Source organism: Anas acuta, chromosome 1, assembly GCF_963932015.1.
Source record: "Anas acuta chromosome 1, bAnaAcu1.1, whole genome shotgun sequence".
Lineage (NCBI taxonomy): Eukaryota > Metazoa > Chordata > Aves > Anseriformes > Anatidae > Anas > Anas acuta.
In genome coordinates this window covers 162191087-162212765 of record NC_088979.1, presented here as the reverse complement: position 1 = coordinate 162212765, position 21679 = coordinate 162191087, and the positions used below count along the sequence as shown (strand labels likewise).

General features: G+C 45.3%; 2 protein-coding genes and 1 non-coding gene across 6 annotated transcripts in view; 2 read left to right on the top strand and 1 right to left on the bottom strand.

Moving 5' to 3' along the window:
- Positions 1-962: 962 nt before the first annotated feature.
- On the bottom strand, positions 963-15137 carry POLDIP3 (DNA polymerase delta interacting protein 3). Of its 3 annotated transcripts, none has more exons than XM_068669004.1 (9): positions 14994-15137; positions 11678-12065; positions 9721-9798; positions 7164-7259; positions 5772-5954; positions 4764-4841; positions 4067-4196; positions 3306-3372; positions 963-2945 (listed from the first exon to the last, which is right to left on the bottom strand). In XM_068669004.1, exons 1-9 carry the CDS (start codon positions 15050-15052, stop codon positions 2771-2773), a joined length of 1254 nt encoding a protein of 417 aa, XP_068525105.1. In that variant the 5' UTR covers positions 15053-15137; the 3' UTR covers positions 963-2770. The 3 variants fall into 3 exon arrangements, with proteins under 3 accessions (XP_068525105.1, XP_068525106.1, XP_068525107.1); XM_068669005.1 differs by having other exon boundaries at positions 9721-9795; XM_068669006.1 differs by lacking the exon at positions 5772-5954.
- Positions 15138-15287: 150 nt separating this feature from the next.
- LOC137849430 (heat shock 70 kDa protein 12A-like) overlaps positions 15288-21679 on the top strand; it is a 29287-nt gene continuing 22895 nt past the window's right edge. Inside the window, exon 1 of one of the 2 annotated variants that reach the window (XM_068669034.1) lies at positions 15288-15653. In XM_068669034.1, the coding sequence (XP_068525135.1) occupies positions 15548-15653 (106 nt within the window). In that variant the 5' untranslated portion in view covers positions 15288-15547. The remainder of the gene's footprint in view (positions 15654-21679) is intronic. The other variant, XM_068669035.1, reaches the window with a different exon arrangement.
- Positions 15424-15572, top strand: LOC137850355 (U12 minor spliceosomal RNA). The gene has a single exon (XR_011092499.1). It is a non-coding gene; the product is annotated as a U12 minor spliceosomal RNA (small nuclear RNA).

The window sequence follows — 21679 nt, the reverse complement described above, 5'->3', positions numbered from 1 at the left end:
AACAAGATTAGCATGACAATTCCAGAACAGTAAGAAATTTATCAGCTGCAAGGTGAGCTGCTTAAAAAAAAGTCTAGAATAACTGCAGGTTACTCTTCTTTCAAGCACCCACTGAAACAAGCAACACTGCAAAGAACTAGAAAGCTAAGATGACTTCAGAGAGCTGACTGATGACAGGAGCAGGCAGAGCAGTGCACAACCAAGACATTGCTGTAAGACAAGTCATAGAGTGGCATTTAGACAATCATCGACCTGAACAATTAAAAAAAAAAAGGATTTACTGCACAGATCACAGAGATAGAGAACAAAGCAGTAGTTCTTCCAAGGAAGTATGTTAATGTCATCATAATTCATCACAGATAACCTAAACAATGCATGATTTAACGGCAAGTTACAAAATGCACCTTGGTATTTGGCTTTTGGAATGGATATAAATCAATTAAAAAACTTTCTTCAGTCTCCCCGTTCTTTCAAAGAGACAAGATATGCAATCACGATACATGTCTTCACATTTTCAGCCTTATCATTTTATTATCTAGCTGGTTATGAAAGCACCCTACTTTATCTGGAACAGGTACTCTAACTTTACAGCTGTACTTTAATTATTTTTAAATCACTAGGCTGTCAATAATAAATTGCCATTTCTTTCCTTTTACGTGACAAATAAATTGGAACTAGGTGGGGTCGGTCACAAATTGTTCCCATTTCAACAGCAACAATCAACTATTAATTTTGATGAGATAATCTAGATAAAAATACTTATGAGTATCAGTTGATTATCCACATACCCTTCCTCTTGGTCTTCCATTGCACTATCAGCTACCTATGGCATTTATCACTGAACCAGCAGCATGATTAGAGATTTGAAGTTTGTTTTTTTAAAAGCACACTTGATTCAATATTGAACTCTACCTACTGATCTTTCAGTTGCTTCACAGCATCTAAAAAGGCTTAGAATCCACTCTCCGTATAACAAACGTTTATTCAGAAACAGGTAATACATTATCTTCTCCAACCCTAACAGTTCTCCGCCCTCCCCCCAGTTTTTATTAAAACACAGGTGTTTGGTGGGTGATCTAAGGAAGGGGAACAACAGCTGTTTTAAGTCCCCTCCCCTACTAACATCTGCTGTTCAAACAGAGCACCCTACCAGAAATGGTGTCGTTGACTTCCAAACCAAAGAGAGTACTCTGGAAAAACAAGTCCTGCCAAGTTCTCAGTTATCTCCATGGCTAAAAGGGATACAGTGAGATAAGGAATGGTTTGCACCAGCTAGATAGAGCTCATACAGAACAAGAAAGCAAAAGAAACACAGGGCTGACCAAGAATCGGGACCTGGAAAATCTGGACCTACACCGATTACGGAAAGCTCACTGAAGTTCTGCAGACCTAAGCCGAATGGGTTAGGTTAATCTCCTAGCTAGAAGGATCAAATTCAACCCCCAACCAACTTCTCAATGTGGCTCTATCCTTTCCTCTCTTATAATACAATTTGAACTAATACAAACAAATGGAGCTACCGGGACTTCAAATATGCATGACGATAATGCTGTACTACCAAAGGAGGTATTGGAAGTGCCACCTAGTGGCCTGTGGCTCATCACAGATGCTCACTGGCTGAAGTTCCATCCAAGTGTCTCCTCTCCAAGTGTCCCTTACACAGTGCTGCCCGCTCTCCTCCGAAACTTGCAGCAACGAAGCCCAGTGACCATCCTCCAAATCCATTTCTGTGAGCAACAGGCCTGCACAGCAGCCAAGCATTGCCCAAATCATACCTCTTGAGAAAGTGATTTCTCCAGGGCAAGTGAAGACTGCTTCTTAAGTGTTAGTATCTGAAAAAGGCCCCAGCTCCTTCCTTTTCATAAAAGGAGACTGGTTAGGTCAGAAGGTAGGAAAAAACTTGATGTCCCTGCATCAGCAGGAAGACGAAATACAGTCTACTGGGAATGAAACACTAGGATTTCCTCTAGCTCTGAACACAATCCTGGTTCTTATTTTTCAGTCGACACAGGAGAGAATAACTCAGCCTGACCCTACAGGGCTAATATGTTCACTGTACAAGTGGCAGCGCCGTTTTTTCCCCCCGCCTCCATGTATTACCAGAGTTGAAGCATCCCTCCTGTAGCACAATGGGTGCTGCACATGTGCTTATGTCCTTTGTGCCCGATGCCTCCATTGGCTGGCACACACGCTGGGAAGCTCAGTTTTTCACACTTCTCAATGTCACAGCTGCTGAGCAGAAAAATAGCCAGCAGTCAGCATGAAGCAGTATGCTACCAAATGCATACGAGTCAAAAGATGCAAGATGGCACTTCCTGTACGTGGCCACACCTGACTTCGTACCCAGTGCAGCAATTCTGGAAACAGTGTGTTGCTGTTGCCTGTTGAAAATCCAGGGGATGCACCTTTTAGTTACAGGTAGGACAGAAGAGAAGGAGATTGCCACCCCTTCCCTCAAAGTCTATGTGCACTTTTAATGGCCACTAAGGGCTTTGGAGTAAAGGAGGGAATTACATGGTATATGCTTAGTAATATATTACTGGCAGAAGGGAGAGGTTATTCTCTTGGAAAAAAAAATAGTGGAAGAAAACTCCAACTATGAAAACAGAAAATACACACACAAGAGGAGAACACTATTGTACAGTAAGGTAGCGATCATAGAAAACAAAAAAAACTTCAAGGCAGGCAAATGCAAACAACATCTGCACTCCTGCACTTTTCTCATTCCCAACTTAATTGAGTTTTCCAGTCCACTGCTCGCTCCTCCTTCTCAGAGTTTGATCTTGAATTCTGTGGGCTGCACAGAGGAGGAGACCCCTGAGGATTTGAAGAGTGCCTTCAAGATGGTGTCAGGGTCCACCTCAGCTGGGGGATTTGACGCAGTGCTTGCACTTGTCCGGCGTGGTTCCCCTTCCTTCTTCACTGAAGGAGTATCGCTCAACCGCCTGCAGGATTTAAAAGCAGTATTTAACCTCTCATTATAAAATAAAATTTAACACAATGCCCATGTTTGCTGTTCTCAGTGTTCTTCCTTTCCCACATTTCCTTCCCTATCCCATATATTCCCAAATGTTTTAAATATACTTTCAGACACAAGAACATCCTGATCTCAGACTCATTTTGAACTCATTTCCAGGGCTGGGAACACTACAGAGTCAGAACTTCATTCAGTGCAAAGAGCCACAAACAAGAGGAGAATATTTAGGGGACAATCATTTTCCAGCAGTTTTCTTCCCCTCATATTCTCTTCAAAACAGAACCTGGAGATGTGTTTGGTTCTTCCCCCCACAAAAAGGGACACTTACAGCAATATAGGCTGGTCTGAGGTGATGACATTCCCATTCATGTGAAGGTTGCACTTCATTGGTTGACCTAAACAAAAACAAAGAGTCCTTATCTCAGAATCCCAGTAAGGAAAGACCCCAGAAATAAAGTTCCACATGCTGAGGAAACACGAGAAGGAACAGCTGATACATCTTTTGTTGCAAGATTACAAGGACAGAAGCGTTACTGAAACACTCTGTACAATAGGAAAAATTGCACCAAGAGAGCACATACAGATTGAAAGCCCTCAGCACATATGCAAGAGAATCTCCCATTAACAGCTAATTTCAGCCTATAACAAATGGCAGATCCAGCTCCAGGAGTGCATTGTTTGAAGCTTATAGAGAAGCTGACACTGTTTTACAAGTCTCGTTCAAAATGTCTTCGACTATGCCCTGAAACTTCTGCAAATGTTAGTTTTACTTGCACTTTGCAAACTCTGCAAGCATGTACTGCCTTCCTAAAGGCTATCTAACTCTTGGCACTGGATTAGAAGTAACAGAAATTTCATCTGGAAGCGAGACCAGTGGAATCACTGGAAGCCTGCCTCTATCTCTGAGCATTCTCTTTTTGGGAAAAGATTTCCAACAAGCTGTGCTTATATCCAACATGCATATTACACTATTTAGCTTTTGGACTAATTTTCTGGCATCTTTCCTCTTAGTAGCATACAAGTATCTGAGATACTCTGAAAAGTCTTTGTAAACTTATATATCCTCGGTGCAACCCTGCTCAAACTTACCATCTAAGCATCTGTTGTTGTATTTCTTATATGCTGTGATTGCATCTTCTTTCTTCACAAAGACTACTTCAGCCACTCCTGGGTGCACCAGTCGTGCTCGCTTCAGAGCGCCACACACACAGAATAACTCCTAAGGGCAGAGCATTGGTCACGACCGCGGTCACATCAAAGGCACCACGCGAACCAGACAGACACAACGAGCAAGAAAGGCTCGGTTTCCTAATTACATCCCCACTCCCGTCTGGTAAACACACGGCAGAACCTGACTGCTGCCACTTGTCTTAACGTGTTTGCTATGTAACAAGTACTGGGCGTTAGTAATACAGCTAACACAAGCAAAAGGCCAGCACTGTAAGGGGGAGTACATGCAGACCTGGGTTGTTCTCTGCCTGCTGAGCATGGAAGGACCTAGGTAATTTGCATGGGGGCTTTAAGTTCAAGGAGAACACTAAGCATCGCTTAGCATGAAGTCTAAGTGATGTCAGGCGTCTCTAGAAATGGGATTTGCTACCATCTTCTTGAGCATACATTTAAAAAACAAAACAAAACAGTGAACAGCTCACCCCACCCTGCCCCCCCAAAATCAGGGAACACTCAACGTTTGCAGTCATATTCACCATAGAGGGATTTATCAAAAGAGGTAGGGTAGGGGAAGGAAGTTTCATTCACCCAGAGCTTGGCAGTAAGCAACACTTACAACAATGTCTTCCTCAGTGACGCGAGGATGCAGGTTGTTTACAGTCATCTTTGTGCCTTCCAAGGGACTGAACGCCAGCTACCGACACAAACACATTACACGCAGAAGGTCAGAAATGCAGCAAAGACAGCACAGCAAATAAAATAAACAAAAAAAAGTCACTAAAAGGGTGCCTGGGCAAGTTTGTACACATGCATAAAAGAAAACTGCAGCCTGTAATGGGAATACCAATGTTTAGAAAAGCCCAGCTCATCTGAGAATGAAAAAAGAGCCTCTTTTTCATATCGACTTTTCTCTGAAGTAACTTTTCCTCTCCTGTTCCCAAGTATAACACTACCTTAATCTGCACACATACGCAATGCTCACTAGTTGTGCCCATACTCCCTTCTAAGAGCACATCTAAGCTACATTCAGAATCAGCCTGGAAATCCGAAGTAGGGCTGCAGCCTCTCCAGAGCATGCTGAACTCAATCAATATGCCTGGGAAGATCTGTACCCAGCACCAGGCAGTTTGGCAAAGCAATTCCAGGCAGGTTCGCTACAAATTGCCTGAGGAGACTTGCCGATAGCAAGAAGCTGCTCTTGGAAGAATCCTGTTCTTTTTGCTAGCAGCAGAGGACAGAAGACTACACAAACTGATGTTAAAACCATATTCCTAGGGACATGGAAGCCACCAAAGGGTGTCCAAATGACAACTGCCATCTCCTGGTAACATCCACCTGCTTCCTCCAAGACCATGTGCTCCCTCCCATGCCAGAGAGAAAAATAAAAGAAGTGAGATGCACTGCCTGAGAATTCCCAGTCTCTCAAACACTGGAGAAGAGGATGTTCAGACAGGTTTAAAATATTCATGAAACAGGTCGCAGCTATCAGAACAAGCCTGAAGGACTCCCAGAGGTAGCAGTGCGAGGCAGGCAGAAGCAAACCGCTCACAAATCCAACCAACAGCAAGCTTCAGATGTTTCAGAGGTTTCTCTAAGGACCATGTCCCCACTTCCCTGAGCTCACCTCCACAGGCGCTGGCTCTTTTGGAGGCTCCTCCTTTGTCACCAAGGTCCGGGACATGTTTGTCAAGGCCTTTGTCCGCATGGGGGAAGGAGGTGCAGGTGGAGCTGTGTACGTATCGTTCTGGACCACTTTAGTCAGGGGAACAGTCTTGGACAGAGAGAACTTATTGCCACTCAGCCCAGTCTACAGAAGGAGAGAAAGCATCTTTGAGAGCTGCAGGCGACAAAAGCAAGCCCGTTTTTTCGAGCACAAGAGCAGGAGAGCAATACAGGCATGCATTAAGAACTTCACGTTCTTCCCAGTGTCAAAACCACGGCAGTGTTGGAGACTTTCAGCTGTGAGGCAAAAATCAACTGAAGGCTTTTTTGGCACGTTTACCTCAAAAGAGCACTTTTTAGACACACTTAAGTTTCATACTTTTCTGAAGTAAACTTTAGCAATGCCATCTGAATTTGGAAAACACCTTTTGTCCAAAGGTTCTCAAGTGGTTGACACAGCGTACACAATTGCTCCTTTAGAGTAAAACTGAGCTCTCCTAGTGCGAACAGTAGTAGTTCTTCAGAAACACAGAGCTAGGCCACGTGAAGACTTGGAGCTGACTCTTCTACTCAGAGCTACCCAGGAAGTCTAAAGCCAGAATAAAAACTGTGCTTAGTATCTGCTGTGAAGCCTGGAGCTCTATTCTCAACACCCACATGAGAAAAGCCTGCGATTATCACTGCAGAAGATTGCCTGGGTGATGGGGAAGCTGCACTCATTTGCTCTCTTAAAACCAAAGAATAATTTAGGACAAACCCACGTCCAACCCCCGTGTCTGAAACGGAGCTAACTTCAAAGACACATCAAGTTGGCTCAGGGCCTCAGCCAGCCAAACTTCAGCACCTCTGAGAACAGATTTCACCTCTCCGCGTCCCTCTGCCAGAATCTGACCAGTCCCGAGAACTGCACAGTCCCTTCTTACATCTAACTAGAACTTATCCCCAGCAAGCTGCCAACTAAGACTTTGTATGGCAAGAGATTTCCTGCTTTGATGTCCAGTCTCTAGGAGCAGCAGAAAGCTTCCCTTGCTTGCCTGCTCAAACAAGACAGGTACAAAGCACTTTCCCAACAAGAAGAAAGTCGAGAGCTAACACACAGCAGCCTGCCAGCGAGGGAGAAAGCACACATTCTGGCTGCAAAAGGCCTATACAATCAGTTAGCCTAAAAGGGAGCCTGTCCCAAAAATAACACTAGAAGCACTGACACAGAGAGAAGGGCAGGGTGCAGAGCAAACATTTCAGGGTAGAGCACCGTTTACATACTTTAAAAGAACATAAGCCCTGTAAAGCCACAGCCTGTGCGTCCACCCAATGTGAGCATGGCATGGCAGGGACTGCTCAGATAATCCCTTACCGCGTTGTGCAGGAAACTGTTTGTGGTGGTGATTTTCATCTGTTTGCTAGGAAGGGGAGAGACGCTTTCATCATCATCTTCCATGTCATACAGACCCTGAGAAGAAGCAAGATAATAGTTAACAAGAAGGTAGATTTACTTTAGGCGTGATTTCTAAAATAAGTGATTTTCTCCTGTTTTCAGCCTTCTTCAGAACACATGCAGTAACAGGAGGAAATGGACATGGAATGGTTTGGGTTGGAAGGGACCCTAAAGAACATCCAGTTCCAACCCCCTGCCTTGGGCAGGGACACCTCCCACCAGAGCAGGTTGCCCAAAGCCCCATCCAGCCTGGCCTTGGACACCTCCAGGGATGGGGAATCCATAACCTCTCTGGGCAGCCTGTTCCAGCGCCTCACCACCCCAACAGTAAAGAATTTCTTCCTTATATCTAATCTCAGCCTACCCTCTTTTAGCTTAAAACCATTACCCCTTACCCTATCACCACACTCCCTGTCAAAGAGTCCCCTCCCAGCTTTCCTGTAGGCCTCCTTTAGGTACTCGAAGGTAGCCACCAGAGCTCTCCCCGGAGCCTTCTCTCCTCTAGGAGCTCCAGCCCTCTGATCACCTTCGTAGCCCTCCTCCAGATCCACTCTAACAGGTCCACATCCTTTTGTTGGGAGCCCCAGAGCTGAATGCAGCACTCAGGTGGGGTCTCCACCTCCCTCACCCTGCTGGCCACGCTTGTTTTGATGCAGCCCAGGATAAGGTTGGCTTTCTGGGCTGTAAGCACACGTTGCCAGCTTGTGTTGAGCTTTTCATCAACCAGCACCCCCAAGTCCTTCTCCTCAGGGCTGCTCTCCACCCACACCCAGACTGGATTCACGTTTAGGATTGCAAACATGATGTTTGCATGTTTGGAAATGCATGACGACTTGGACTTTGCTCTTATCCTCACATCTAAAGGACAGAGAGCTGAGAGAATACAAGCCCATTCCATAACGTCGGCATAAGATCCAACTTCTTTTCCAGAGATGTGATTTCCCTACGTGTACTGCAGTCACCTACAGATTCCTCTCCTCTCTAGACCTTACCAGCGCTGATGAAACCACATTACTAGAATAAAGCCTTGATGGTTTATGTTTAAGCACCCTTCTACCTTTAAAGTTGAAGCCTGTGCATATATTTTTTGTAAAAGGAAGCAGATGCCTGTGGAATACAACTGAACTGAACGTTCCTCAGCACAGCACACGCCCGTCTGGCACTAGAAAACACCGCACTGCGAGGCTTACTGAAGAATTTGCTTCCCAGTTCCGCATAACGCCCATAGCCCTGCCACAAAATACTGAGGCTAACAACAATCCAAACGTTTTTCATAGTCTCTTAGCAATAATATATCTAAGAAAAATGTTTATACGCATATGGAACTGCCCAGAACATGGGAAGTCACAACTCCAAAGAGCTTCCCATTAATTCAGTAGGAAGGTGAAGAAAAACGAAGAGATCAGCAATGACAACTTGAAAAATAAGTGGGTTTTCATGGCCAACAAGATCCTGGTTTATGAACAGGAAGGTTGTTATAATCACAGAAATGCTATGACAGAAGAAAAAGGGATGGTAGAACAGAGTCATGCAGAAAACTAGCAAAAATGCTAGGCAGGAAGACAATGGATTTGAGTTAAAGCCAGTGAAACAGAGTCAAGGCATCTGGTAACGAGGTCAGAATAATGAAGACACTTTCTGAAGTGATAGCACCTGGGATAGGTGAGGGCAGCATGTCAACGAAGACATGAACAGCTCAAGTTACCATAATCAAGGCATGAAATAAACATGACATGGTAGTGTCAGTGCCAGTTCTCCCATATTTCATACCACAGTTTACACCGACATACAAAATAAAGTAAGTAATAGGATAATTCCTTTGAAAGAGCCCAAGGTGGTAAGGTAGCCAAATGCTCTGGGGCCACAGCAAAGGCCTATAAAGCTGATCCCAAGAGAGACAGCACGGATTCTAGAGTTTTCCTCAGACAAAGCCTGCTTGATATGGTAATGTTGACAGTACATCAAAAAAAAAACAGTTAAAATCATTCATCATCAGGTTTCCAGCAGGGACCCACAGCTGGGGTTTCACAGGAAGGTAACACCCTCTCCCACCTCGCTGCGTAACAACATCCACTCCGTGAAGAGGCTGCCAGGATGCTGAATCAAAGCACCCAACACCTGGACTCAACGTTGTATCAGTGAAGCATTTAGGGAAAGACATTATGGCTAGAGGTCTTGGTCTCTGAAAAAAACATGTTCTCGTAATAAGAAATGGCAATTCCTACACTGTATTCATGTAACACACCAGGAATCAAGTTCGGTTAGACTAAATGAAAGCCTCAATTACCACGAAGGTATCTCACTGCGCTAGAACAAAGAGCCAAGCTGTCAGAGACCTTGTAAACTCTCTTCTTTCCTACCCTGAGTTCTCTTTGCACCCACCAACGTTCACGGCCACCTTCCTGCCCCCTCAGTTGCCCACCCCACCCCTCAAAAACAAGGGTTAAATTAAGAAGAGCACAGAGTGGGCACACACCTGCTTGTGTGTATGGTTGTTCACCACGTTGATCCTCATTCCTGCTGGATGAGAGTGTCCAGGGACTGGAGCTTTCTGCTACGGTTAGAGGGAAAGAACCAAAGTGTTAAACATTGCAGTCCACCAGATTGCCATTTGGAGAGCCTGGCGCTGTTCATTGATCCCCTGAGACCACTTACATGAGACATTCTCCTGCTCTGGAAACATGCTACACCGCAATATTAAACAACATCTATGTCTCCTGTGATATGTTCACAATGAGACACCTGCACTTCATCAAAGAAATTAAAACCCAAGGCCACACAGATAAGTTTTGATTCAAATTACTTGAGTTTTAGTTCAAGTTTAGTGGGAAAGAGATTTATTTTCAGCTCCAGCAGCACTGATTAGATTTTTATTGCTGCAAATACGAAACCACGAATGGTGTAAATCAGTAAGAAAGCTCCTCTTCTATCACGTTACGGAGAACCAGAAGGTATCTATTTCTATTAAGCTCAACAAGTTGGGACACAACACTATTTAGCTGGTTGGTTCCATTTCATAGCAAATAACGTCACTTTATGCTAGAGCTGGAATAAACTGTACTAGAATAAAGTGATGCACAGGGTAGTGTACCTGACCCTCCTGCCATATTGTCTGTTAGCCTGTGAAACAAGGAAACCATGACACGCAGGGAACGGAGCTCACTAATCAGTGGCCAAAAGCAACTCGCAGCTACCTCAAAAATGCCTCTGTGGTATTTGAAGAAGCTGGAAGCTGTCAACTACAGAAAACAATGTCTCACAAAAGCACTCAGTAAATGCAGTAAAGATCTCAAATTTGCATTTTCTCTAGAAAAACAGTTTATAGCACAGCACCCTCATGTTTCAATTTGCTAGTTCAAAGACAGTTCAATTTGATTCTGTTCCCACAACTGGAACATACAGGAGGGCCACTGGCAATTTAGAATTGAAACAAGTTATAAGGTAACACTTACATGCATGGTTTTGTCTACGGTCTTAGTCACCACACCATTCTACAACATTTTATGGTAACATGCTAACAAGCACTGTAGGTCAAACCAAGTGATTAAAAAAAATAAAATCCAGTCAGGTCAGAGCACGCTGCTGCTGTACCCAGCCTCCAAATGCTATTTAACTCCTAGACTTTCTAGCAAATGTGCAGCTCCTAACGGTGATTTGGCAGAAAAGGCCAGGATGAGGATTAATTACCCTGCTAACTTGAGGCTATTGAACAGACCGCTCTATAGCTCTGTGATTAGCTCTTCTGACTGCCACAAGAATCCTTCCTCAGGCCAGCCTTTCACTCCCAGCCTGGCATCTGAAGACGCCAAGGGGCAGTTTTCTGCTGAGCAGAAAGACTCATCCAGGCTTTCAAACTGATGAGGACAGCAAATGTCCTGGTGCAGACAGGCACACAGGACTTTCAGGAGGCAGGAAAGAAAAAGAGGTAGACTGGGAGCTTGAGTTATGTCCTTGCAACGTGCCTGAATAGGTGAGGAACGCAAGTGCACCTCAAACAGCAATCCTGAGGGGCTGAACGGAAGCTTCTGACTCTACTCACTGCGTGTAACACATGGAGCTCAACAGGAGCTGCTAGCCTGAGAAGTTAAATAAGAATCAACGGTCTCTTGCAAAGAACAGTGGCATAAGAACAACAAAAAATGTGTATGTTTTCTTTGCATTTTAGCTGGGGATGAGAGACTACTTAACAGCTCAAGGTAAGTATTCTAGTGCTGACAGGAGCACTGCTTTGGTCTTTATTGGGCCCAAAGTTTAAATAAAAGCTTAAAGGGAAGCTTGGATTCTTCAACAAGACCTTAAAAGCTGGAAGGACACAAAAAAGACTGAATCCTGCCCTATCAGACTGTTGTAAACAAGGGAACATATTCATGCAACTCTGCCACTGGACTGCTGCAGAATAACCGAGGGGCTCAGAGATGGCTCGCTTGACCTACTTGGATCGTTTTGGTGATTTTCACGGCTGGATTTACTGTCCCCATAGCTGGGCTGATAGCAGCTGGAGTGTTCCTTTTTAAACTGATCTTCTCTCTGGCATCCACCACTTTGGTCACCTTTTCAGCAGCAACACTTTGCTGCTTACGGGAATTCAACATCTCCCGAGCATCCTGCACCTTCCCTTTTATTTTGAACCGAGCGTCCTTTTGAACCAGTTTTTCCCGAGCATCTTTAACCCCCAGTTTGTGCCGGGCATCAGTGATGCCGATCTTCTGTCGGGCATCAAACGTCCGCTGGAAGTTGACGGCTGGTGACGATCTACTCAGAAGATTTTGCTGGATCCCAATACGAGATCTTACACCTCCAAATACTGGCCTCGTGTTAAGCCTGAAAAAAAAAAAAGTTCAGACATTATAAGGTGTGATACTGTATTGTTGTGGCTTAACCCGGCCGGCAGCTAAACGCCACACAGCCATTTGCTCACCCTCCCCCCTCCCTCTCTGGGATGGGGGAGAGAAATGGGAAAGCGAAGCCTGTGGGTTGAGATAAAGACAGTTTATTAAGACAGGAAAGTAATAACAATAACAACAACAATAATAATGATGCTAATAGTACTACTACTACTACTGTGTATGGAATAAGTGATGCCCAATGCAATTGCTCACCACCCGCTGACCGATGCCCAGCCTAACCCCAAGCAGCCGTCCCCCCCCCCCACCCCAGCCAGCCACCCCTGTATCTTGTTCAGCATGACACCCTATGGTATGAAATACCCCTTGGGCCAGTTTGGGTCAGCTGTCCTGGATCTGTCCCCTCCCATCTCCTGCTGCACCCCCAGCCTGCCCGCTGGCAGGACAGAGCGAGAATTGAAACATCCTTGGCTTGGTGTAAGCACTGCTCTGCAACAATTAAAACATCAGCGTGGTGTCAACATTCTTCTCATCCTAAGCCAAAACACAGCACCAGACCAGCTACTAGGAGGAAAATTAACTCTGTCCTAACTGAAACCAGGACAAGTATCCACAGAAGTATCTGTGCCACTGCTTAGAAAAGCTCACGATTACTGCACAGACCAGGTTACCTGTCCGAATACAGCCCCTAAACTGTTTTATGCTGGATTTTACTTTGCTTGTAAATAGCTAAAGAACTATTTGTCAAAAGTCCTTAAGCTCACATTTAAGAACTCAAGTAAAGGCCTGACTTCATCTGTGCTAAAAACCAACTATATTTAAACAAAATTAATCAAAAACTTAGGTACTTTGGGGAACTCTTTGAAGACAAACAGAAATAGATTTTCTAGCATTAGGACTGAGCAGCTCCATTAAAACATCTCTCGTAGTACAATCATGGGCCTTGAAACAAAGAAAGCGGGGAGCTATACGTCTGATTTCAAGAAATCTGGGCAGCAAGCTCACAGCTTTGGGACTGTAGGAGGCGTGGATTCCAGAGTGCACAACTACAGGCACCATTCTCAGCTCAAAGCTGCTAGCTCCAAAACTGAGGAACACTTAAGAACGCTGTAAGAACACTTACGAGTACATCATCACCATTGCAAAATTGAGCACAGAAGCTAATAGTCCAAGCAGCCTGTTACGCAGTGAAGCAGAAACTAGCTTCCTATTACAGGTCTGATTTACTTGTCCAAAATGTCCCCTAAAAGGAAGTAGCCTGTCTAATTTTTTTAATACTGGTCTTTCTTCAAGTATTTTGTAAAGTTTTAGGGTTTTGTTTTTGTAAAGAAACCCTTTTAATTGGGCTTTTTTTTTTTTTGTAAAGATGACAAAAATGTAAGCAATTTTAAAGCTATAATAGTGGAAAATATTCTTGATGTCATTTTTTTTTTTTAATTCCAAATAAGCTACAGTACTATACATTCATCTGCTTTCAAAACCATAACGCATAGGATCATAGCCTAAAATTAGGTAGCTGGAATTTGTTTTAGTACCTGAAAGGCTAATGCCATGAATCCAAATGATGATCCAATTCACATTCTCCATATAGCTTTCTATTAGTATTTCCTGATCTAACCCTATCTTAGCAAAATTCGCCATCGTGTATTTACAGAGGAGAGATGTGTGGAGAAGAGATGAAACAGCCTGAGACCCAACACCCACTTCCATGGCTCTGTTCTTGCCGCGCCCCAAACTGGAAAGCTCAGACTGGGGTCCTGCTGTGTGACCCAGCTCAGAAATCCTACAGCTGCTCTCTCGCACAGCCAAAGCACAGCTCCACGAGACAGGACTGCTACCAAGATCATTTATTAAAATATATCCAGAAGAACATGAAGGTGTAAATGCACCCATAAAGCAACAGCCACAAAGAAGACTTCCCTTGCTGTTTTAAAACATTAACATGGCGAAGCAGAAAGCAGTTGGCGAGAGTGCTGCAGAGGATTCATGAGTGTTCCTTTTAATATGCATAAAAGTCAAAGTAAAACCAGAAATATGTGTATCAGCATTTAAGCCAGAATTAGACTGTTAACAACATGCATAATGAAATCAGTTAGGAAACTCTGTACTGAAGATTATACCTTCTCTAAGGCTTTGTTTACCCTAATAAGCAACTATTCTCTGGAGAGAACTGACAACCCTGTAACAGCACAAACAGTTTGAGCACTTTGTGCCATGGCACCTGAAACGCAAGGGAATCTCAAACATCTGATTTCCTTTCGAATACTATGAGCTCTGACTCATTTATTACACAAAAATGGCATTTTGTGGGCAGGGATATTTTATAGTTGAAGATTTTTCAGTTATCATTTTGTCTAGATTACTAAAGAGCATGTAATATAACCAGACGAGTTTGCTGGGTTTGCCCAGCCTTCCCGAAGGCACGCGAGCTACCTGAGACATTTTACAAAGCAAGCTAAGCGTGCCAAGTGAAATTCGAGGTGCGGGAACTTGAGGGCTTACTGCTCGGCAGGGAGACTCCCTGGAAGGACGGAGAGCGAGGGGGGAGCTCGCAGGGAGCCGCGGCGCGCCCTGAGCTGCACCAGGCGGCTGCCAACATGGAGGGCAGCGGGAAGGAAGGCGCTGGCAGCTCTCTGCAGCCCTCGAGGTACCACAGGTCCAGAAGGGTCGGGAACCAGCCTCTCGCTCCTCAGCGAGGAACAGCCCCAACGGTCCCAACGGTCCCAACGGTCGCCCGAGCCCCCCTCGCCTCACAGACGGGCCCCGCGCGCCGGCCGCCGCCCCCCCCCCGAAGGCCCGGCCCCGCGGCGGGCAGCGGCCTCGCGAGCGGGAGGCCCGGCAGGGGGAGCGGGGGAGCCGCGGGGGAGGCGCGGGGCAGCCCCGGGGAGCCGCGGGGGCCGCCTACCTGCCCTTCCCCGCCACGCCGCGCTTCCGGATCAGCTCGTCCAGCGACAGGTCCGCCATCTTGTCGCGGGGCCCAGCGAGGAGACGCAGCCAGCGAGCCCCGGACGTGACATCACCGCCCTTCCGCCGCTTCCCCCCCCCCCATCCCTTCCCCGCGCCTCAGTGCGGTGCCCGCCCCCTCCCCAGCCCCACCGTCCCACAAGCCCCAGCGGCGCTCCGGCGGCTCATTTGCATACGGGCTGTGACACGGCGCGGCTCAGTTCGGGCTAAAAAATACTTTTTTTTGGCTCAGAACGGCGCGAGGAGAGGATATAAATGCAGAGCGACACAGATATAACCTATTTTAGTCGGGATAGCGAGGGTGATCTGCTCGCCCTGACCTCCAGAGGTATCGCGCAGAGCCCTCCCCGCGAGCCGGCGGCTGTCCCGTTATGCCTTAAACTTATGAGTAAGGAAAATAACGACCCGGGGTGACGCCCGGGTCCTCACTGCTGATGTGAGAGGAATTTTTGCGCGGGTACAGGTCGCCCCAGGGTGACCCGCTTACTTCGCGGGATGCCCGGGAGCCGCGATCTGCCCGACCCCAGAGCCCCGTGTGACAACGACAGAGCCGGACCCCGCTGTTGGAAAACTTCGCAGCCAGCATTTCGAGCGCATTCATGTAAGCTTAAGAGCGGCCCCCGTGGTTCAGACTCAAAGCTCCATCCCTCCAGTGTGTTCCCCCCCCGCAGGGAGACGATAGGGTCGGGAAGGTGCGCTCTAGTGTCAGGCCCGTCGCCCTGCACCCGTGCCGTTTCCCCAAATAAACTCATCTGCCTCGTTTGTGGAGGGTTTGTACTCCTCCAGGAGGTAAAAACCCAAGTGAACCAGAGCAGGCCCTGTAAGCCAACGCTCAGGGAAGAATTAGAACAGAGCGAGCGCTCACAAATGCAGAGTGGCAGATCCAGATGCTTTCTGTCTTGTTTCCCACTCATTTGCCAATGATTCCTAATACCAGATTTTGTTTTTCAATCGCTCCTTATAATTTTATGCATCTTTTGTCAAGACCCCCAAGTTTTGCTGCTGAGCAATAGCGATCAGGTGAGAGCCCGTCCTTTTGTCTGTGCGGTGGGAATTGTTTTCCCCTATAAACACCCCTTTTATGTAAACACACACTGAAATTCCGACATTTTATTGCCGCTCTGTGTGTTAGATCATTCTGCAGTCCTTCCATCACTTTCATGACCCCAAATAATTCCACATCAGCAAACTGTAATCTCCTGGCTCACCCTTTTTAAAGAACTACTCACAACTATGTTAAACATCACAGGTCCCAGCACAGACCCCCGCCATACTCCACTTGTGGCTTTTCTTCATTTACCCTTCCCCTCCGTTTCCTGGTTTTCAGCTAATCATTTATTCATGACAGGCTGTCTCTCATCCCGTGACCGCTTAGATGCTTTGAAAGCCTGTGGTGAAAGATTTTTTCAAAAGCTTTGAGAAATCCAGGGGGATTAGACCAACCAAGTAGTACGCTCCTGCTTGCAGACTTCTCAAAGAAACGCACAGCTTTGGAAGTCTTTGTACAGAAACCACACCAACTCTTCCCAAGTAGGTCGTATTCATCCAGCACCCACTGATTTCCCCCCTGTGCTCTCTTACAGCACCTTATATACCTTAGCTCTTGGCTACAGAGCACATTAAAAAGGGAAAAGTACAGGCTGTGGCTCCCCCCGCTTCTGGCTGTGCGACTTACACAGGGTCTCTTGGCTGGGGGTTAGTTTCTTGCCGTGAGACATGACAAGCTCGGCTTTCACCGGTCTCTCCCAGTTCCCCCTTTCATCTGTGAATGAGAAGTCAAATATTTGCTTGGGGAAGGGCCCAGGCCTCCCTTCCCTTCTGATGACACAGAAATATTTTGTGTGAAAGCAATCGAGCAATTCTGTAATTAAACTCAAGAGGGAACTAGCTGCTGTGTGGGTAATTTTTCTATGTCAGGTTTTGTACAGTGAAGCAGAATCCTAATAACTAATAACAATCTCCTGGCTTACTACATTTTCCTTTTTTTCTGTCCAGTTTGAAGATAGAGAGACATTAATGCTTTCGGAGGTTACACTAGAGATGTCAGTTAATATAAGGTTGAGTTCTCTCTCTTGTTTATCTCTATAAACACTTATTTATTAATATGCATGATATCTAGCAGGAACAAACTCTATTCTTAAAAATACAAAGAGAAAGGGCCAGACTTGGGATTAGTTTGGAATACAGCAAACATTTGCAGAAATAATGGGATATTCTTATCATGGAAAAAGTTTAAATGACCAGCAAATGTACAGCCCTGGTTAATTTTTCAACTTCTAATTTCTCTGCTGCAGTACTTCAGTTATTTGTGTTGGATGTAATCCAGAAGAGAGCCGGACATGTCAGGGTTAGAAGCTGGCACGCTGCGTGCTGCACCTGGGCAATCGAGCCTGAGACCTCCTTATTTTTAACTTAGTGTGTGTATATATATATATATAAAACTGTGAGCACAAAACCTTTTTTTTTTTTTTTTTTTTGACTGGCATGAGATTTTAGTTAAGCTTTACATTTGCCTTGCTTTGAAGTTCTGCAATGATTGTGAATGAAACTTCTTACACATCCATCACAGGTTGAGCACACTGCTTTTTGTAACTGTTTTGCCTGTCTGTTATAATCTGTTGCTTTTATTTAATGTCTCATTACAGAGAGTCTCTTTTCAAAGTATTTTCAATTTTGAGCTTTATTACTGAGTAAGCTTATATTACTAAAAATTATGCAGCGAGCTACTTGACACACCTATTTAAAGGGAAATCAGTTCCACTTTTTTAGTACTGTTCTTTTACTTTCGATTTCAGTTGATGTTTCTGCAGCAAGCAGCCCTTTTGGTTTGTTTAATGGTGTACTTGAGCAAAATATGCTCAAATTTTAGCCCAAATTTTGAATCCTTTGTGGGTAGGATGAAGAAACATTAGCAAGCAGAACCTGGTTCCAAAATTAGCCTGTCAAACTGAAGGAACTGTCTGGGAAGGTATGATACTATTCAGTTAGGGCAGATACTATTCAGTAAAAGGCTGTATATTCAATGTCAGTTATACTGGTTTGTCCAAGAAGAATTTCCACATGGAGACACCTACCACTAATTTCATTTTTAAGAAGCTGGACAAAGACTGTCTTAGTTCTTTAAAACCTGCTGGTTATTGCTAGTATTACATTTAAACCTTAGCAGTTCTTTTTTTATTTTTTTCCATTTATTATTATTATTACTATTATTATTTAATATTTATTCTTCGATCTAATCATAGATGGGAACTTTTTAACTTTATAGTGATTCCCTGGCTGTAATTGCAGGGCTTTCACTTTATGGCGTTTGTGCCCTTTTTGTCAGTTGTTCCCAGTAACCAGAACCCACTGGCAATGCCTGCAGCAGCTGCTCACTAAGCCCAAAGAGTCCCACCAGTCTGCCGTGCCTTCCCTTATTAAAGAGAGACGTGATCAGGTATACTAACCTCACAAACACTGTCCTTCTTTAGCTAAGTACCAAGAGCTCTGTTGCCAACCAGAGGTGTCTTTCTTCTTTCAGCTGATTTTTTCCTCCTCAAAGTCTATTTTTTTATTAATATTAAACTCCATTACTGATGTGGGCATATATTCCAGCCTTGAAAGCAAAGCCTTGAAGTGAAGTGAAAGTGAAGTGTTTTCACTGAAGTGAAAACAAATAGAAGAAGCCAAGCAATAATCTGTTTAGCATGTTAGAAATGTTTAGGTCCCTGATCTTCATGATTGCCTTCAGAGTATGTGGTCAAGAATGTAATCCAAACCAATCTTAAAAGAGGAGCTTTAGTCCTCTTCAGTTCCTCTGTTCCACTGTTGCCTCTGCTTTGCCCGTGTGTGTCGGGGCATCCTAAATCAAGTAATCACTCAAAACTAAAAGCCAGTGGTGTAGTGGTTTCCATGCCTATGGAGATAAAAACTGTCCACTGTTTTAGTCCTTAAAAAATAAATAATGAGAGCTGTGCAGTGCCCCTAGGGACATGAGTCAGTAGGCAAAACCACATGACTGAAATACGTCCCAGGGACCTCACCCAGTATCTGCACTAATAGCATTGACGAGGTACTTCTAATGATCTAAGAGGGGCCCACTGGATACTCACAAAACTGTCTCGTGCCTCCTTCCAAGAGCTGAGCCTCCTGGATTCTGGCTGCACCACTTTCTTGTAATGGGTAGCAGGACTTGCTCAGAGCCAAACATCTCCTTTCACTGTCTCGTTCCACCTGTCTGAACCAACGAAGACTGGTCCTTTCCAGCTATCAGAAAGTAAGAGCCTGAGTGACAAGAGACAAATCCCAAGTGCTGACTGCCATCGCACTGTGCACATCCTTTAGCCTGCTCTCTTCTGTACCCTTGCTGTTATTTTATGGAGTGCATGGAGCATTCCTGTTGTAAGTCATATCAAGGTCCAGAATGTGAGACAATCTGTGAGTGATGTCCCAGGGTGGCTTTGTCCCATCTTACATACACCTCCAGGGCTGCCAAGCTGTCAGAATAATGGGAGAAATACCTAGATGCCTAGACTAATGCAAAAAGACAAGACAGTGTAACTTGTTTTTTGGACCTCCAATCTCTTCTGCAGAATTTATTGTCACTTTGTCCTTTATGCCCCAGAACATCAAACTGATCACCAATTGCTTTTTATTTGAATGTGCTCAGTGTGACAATACACTGCAAACATGTCTAAGGCATCTGAAGAGGAGCTGTGGCTCACTGCCCTGTCTGTTCTCTTACCAAAGCTCACTGCATGTGTGAATTAATAGAAAGGAGTCACACAGAGAGGGAAAGGTCAAACCACAGCAAACAGCTAAGCAGACTTCTGTGGATTATAACTACTGGCATAGCTTTCCTCTCATGGAAAATATACTGCTTTCCAAAACTGGGTCTCCTTGGGTTAGGAAGCAATAGATGGCAGCTATGCACAAGGTTATGAGACCTCAGACATCATAGAATCACAGACTATCTTGAGTTGAAAGGGACCCACAAGGTCATTGGGACCAATTCCTGGCTCCATGCAGGGCAACCCAAAAATCAAACTATTCATCTGAGAGCATTGTCCAAACGCTTCTTGAACACCCTCAGGCTCAGTGCTGTGACCACTGCCCTGGGGAGCCTGTCCCAGTGCCTGACCACCCTCTGGGTGCAGACCCTTTCCCTAGCCCCCAGCCTGACCCTCCTCTGTCCCAGCTCCATGCCGTTCCCTCGGGTCCTGTCGCTGTCCCCAGAGAGCAGAGCTCAGTGCCTGCCCCTCCGCTCCCCTCGTGAGGGAGCTGCAGGCCGCCATGAAGCCTCCCCTCAGCCTGCTCTGCTCGGGGCTGAACAAACCAAAGGACTTCAGCTGCTCCTCTTATGTCTTGCCCTCTAGACCCTTCACCATCTTTGCGGTTTTCCTTTGGTCACTTTCTGATGGCTTTATGTCCTTCTTATACTATGGTGCCCCAAACTGCACTCAGTACTTGAAGCGAGGCAATCACTTCCCTCGACCGGCTGGCTATACTGTGCTTGATGGGCTGTGTTCTTCCCAATGACTTAGTTAATGCAGCGTAAGACCAGAAGCATTGAGTTATGGGATGTTGCTGCTTCAGAGCATGGGGCATAGGGAGCAGGAGCAGAGATTCTTTGAGTCAGAATAGTGATGGGCTTGTGCAGGAGAGGCAGGAGGAGACAGAAGCAGGATGCTTTCCATTTACCTGTCCCAGCGGGCCTTGCAGTTCACTGGCATGCAAGCTGAATAACAAGGTCCATACAACAGCCTGAAGAGACACCTCTTATGAAGACCCCTGAAACTGGGGAAGGCTTCAGTCTGCTGCACTGGTTATGTTATTATTCAACATTATGTCTCCATAGCATGAGCTAACCTTTACCTCTTTCGCTTCAGTGAGGATACAGCAAAAATATTTTCTTAGTCAAGTGGAACATTGAGTAGACTGCTGATGTTTTGAATAATATTTCTACAAGAATATGAATGATATTAACTTTTATTTACATTGAATTTTTGCTGGGAACAGGCTCTTCTCCCTCTCAGGACAACAGAAGGGAAGAGAACACCTAGGCTGGGTCTTTGGTGGGAGCAGACAGATCTCCCACCAAAGTCTGAGGGACTGAGGTGGCAACCAGTTACATCCCACAGAGCTGAAAAAAAGCCATTGTGCCTCAGCTCCAGGAATAATCCTGCATCACTGTTGGGATGATAGTGTAAAAATGGAATAATACTTCCCTGATGCTAGGCCAAGGATCTAATCCCCTTGGCTGTGTGAATTCATCTGTATGGAGCTTTTGTCTTGCAGAACATAATGTCTCTGGCAGTGATGAGCAAACTTAGACTCTCATCCTTTGCCACCTATCGGAGAGACATAAGGTATACAGGTATGGGCAGACTTACCTTCCACCAGCCTAGATGAAGAATCCATGAGCAGGGATAGGGTCTCAGGGTTTCCACTGAAATTTCCACGAAGTCTAGATCAGAACCGTCTCAGCTTGGTTTAGATAGCAAAAGAGACCAAGTGAGGGAAAGCTTTTGCATGATTGTAGTGACTGATGAAAAGGGAGGGGAGGAGATGGTGGCAAATAGAAAACACTTCTCAGTCAGATTGTGGAAGAATCTATATGTCCCCATGAGGCACAGGGTGGAAGAAGCT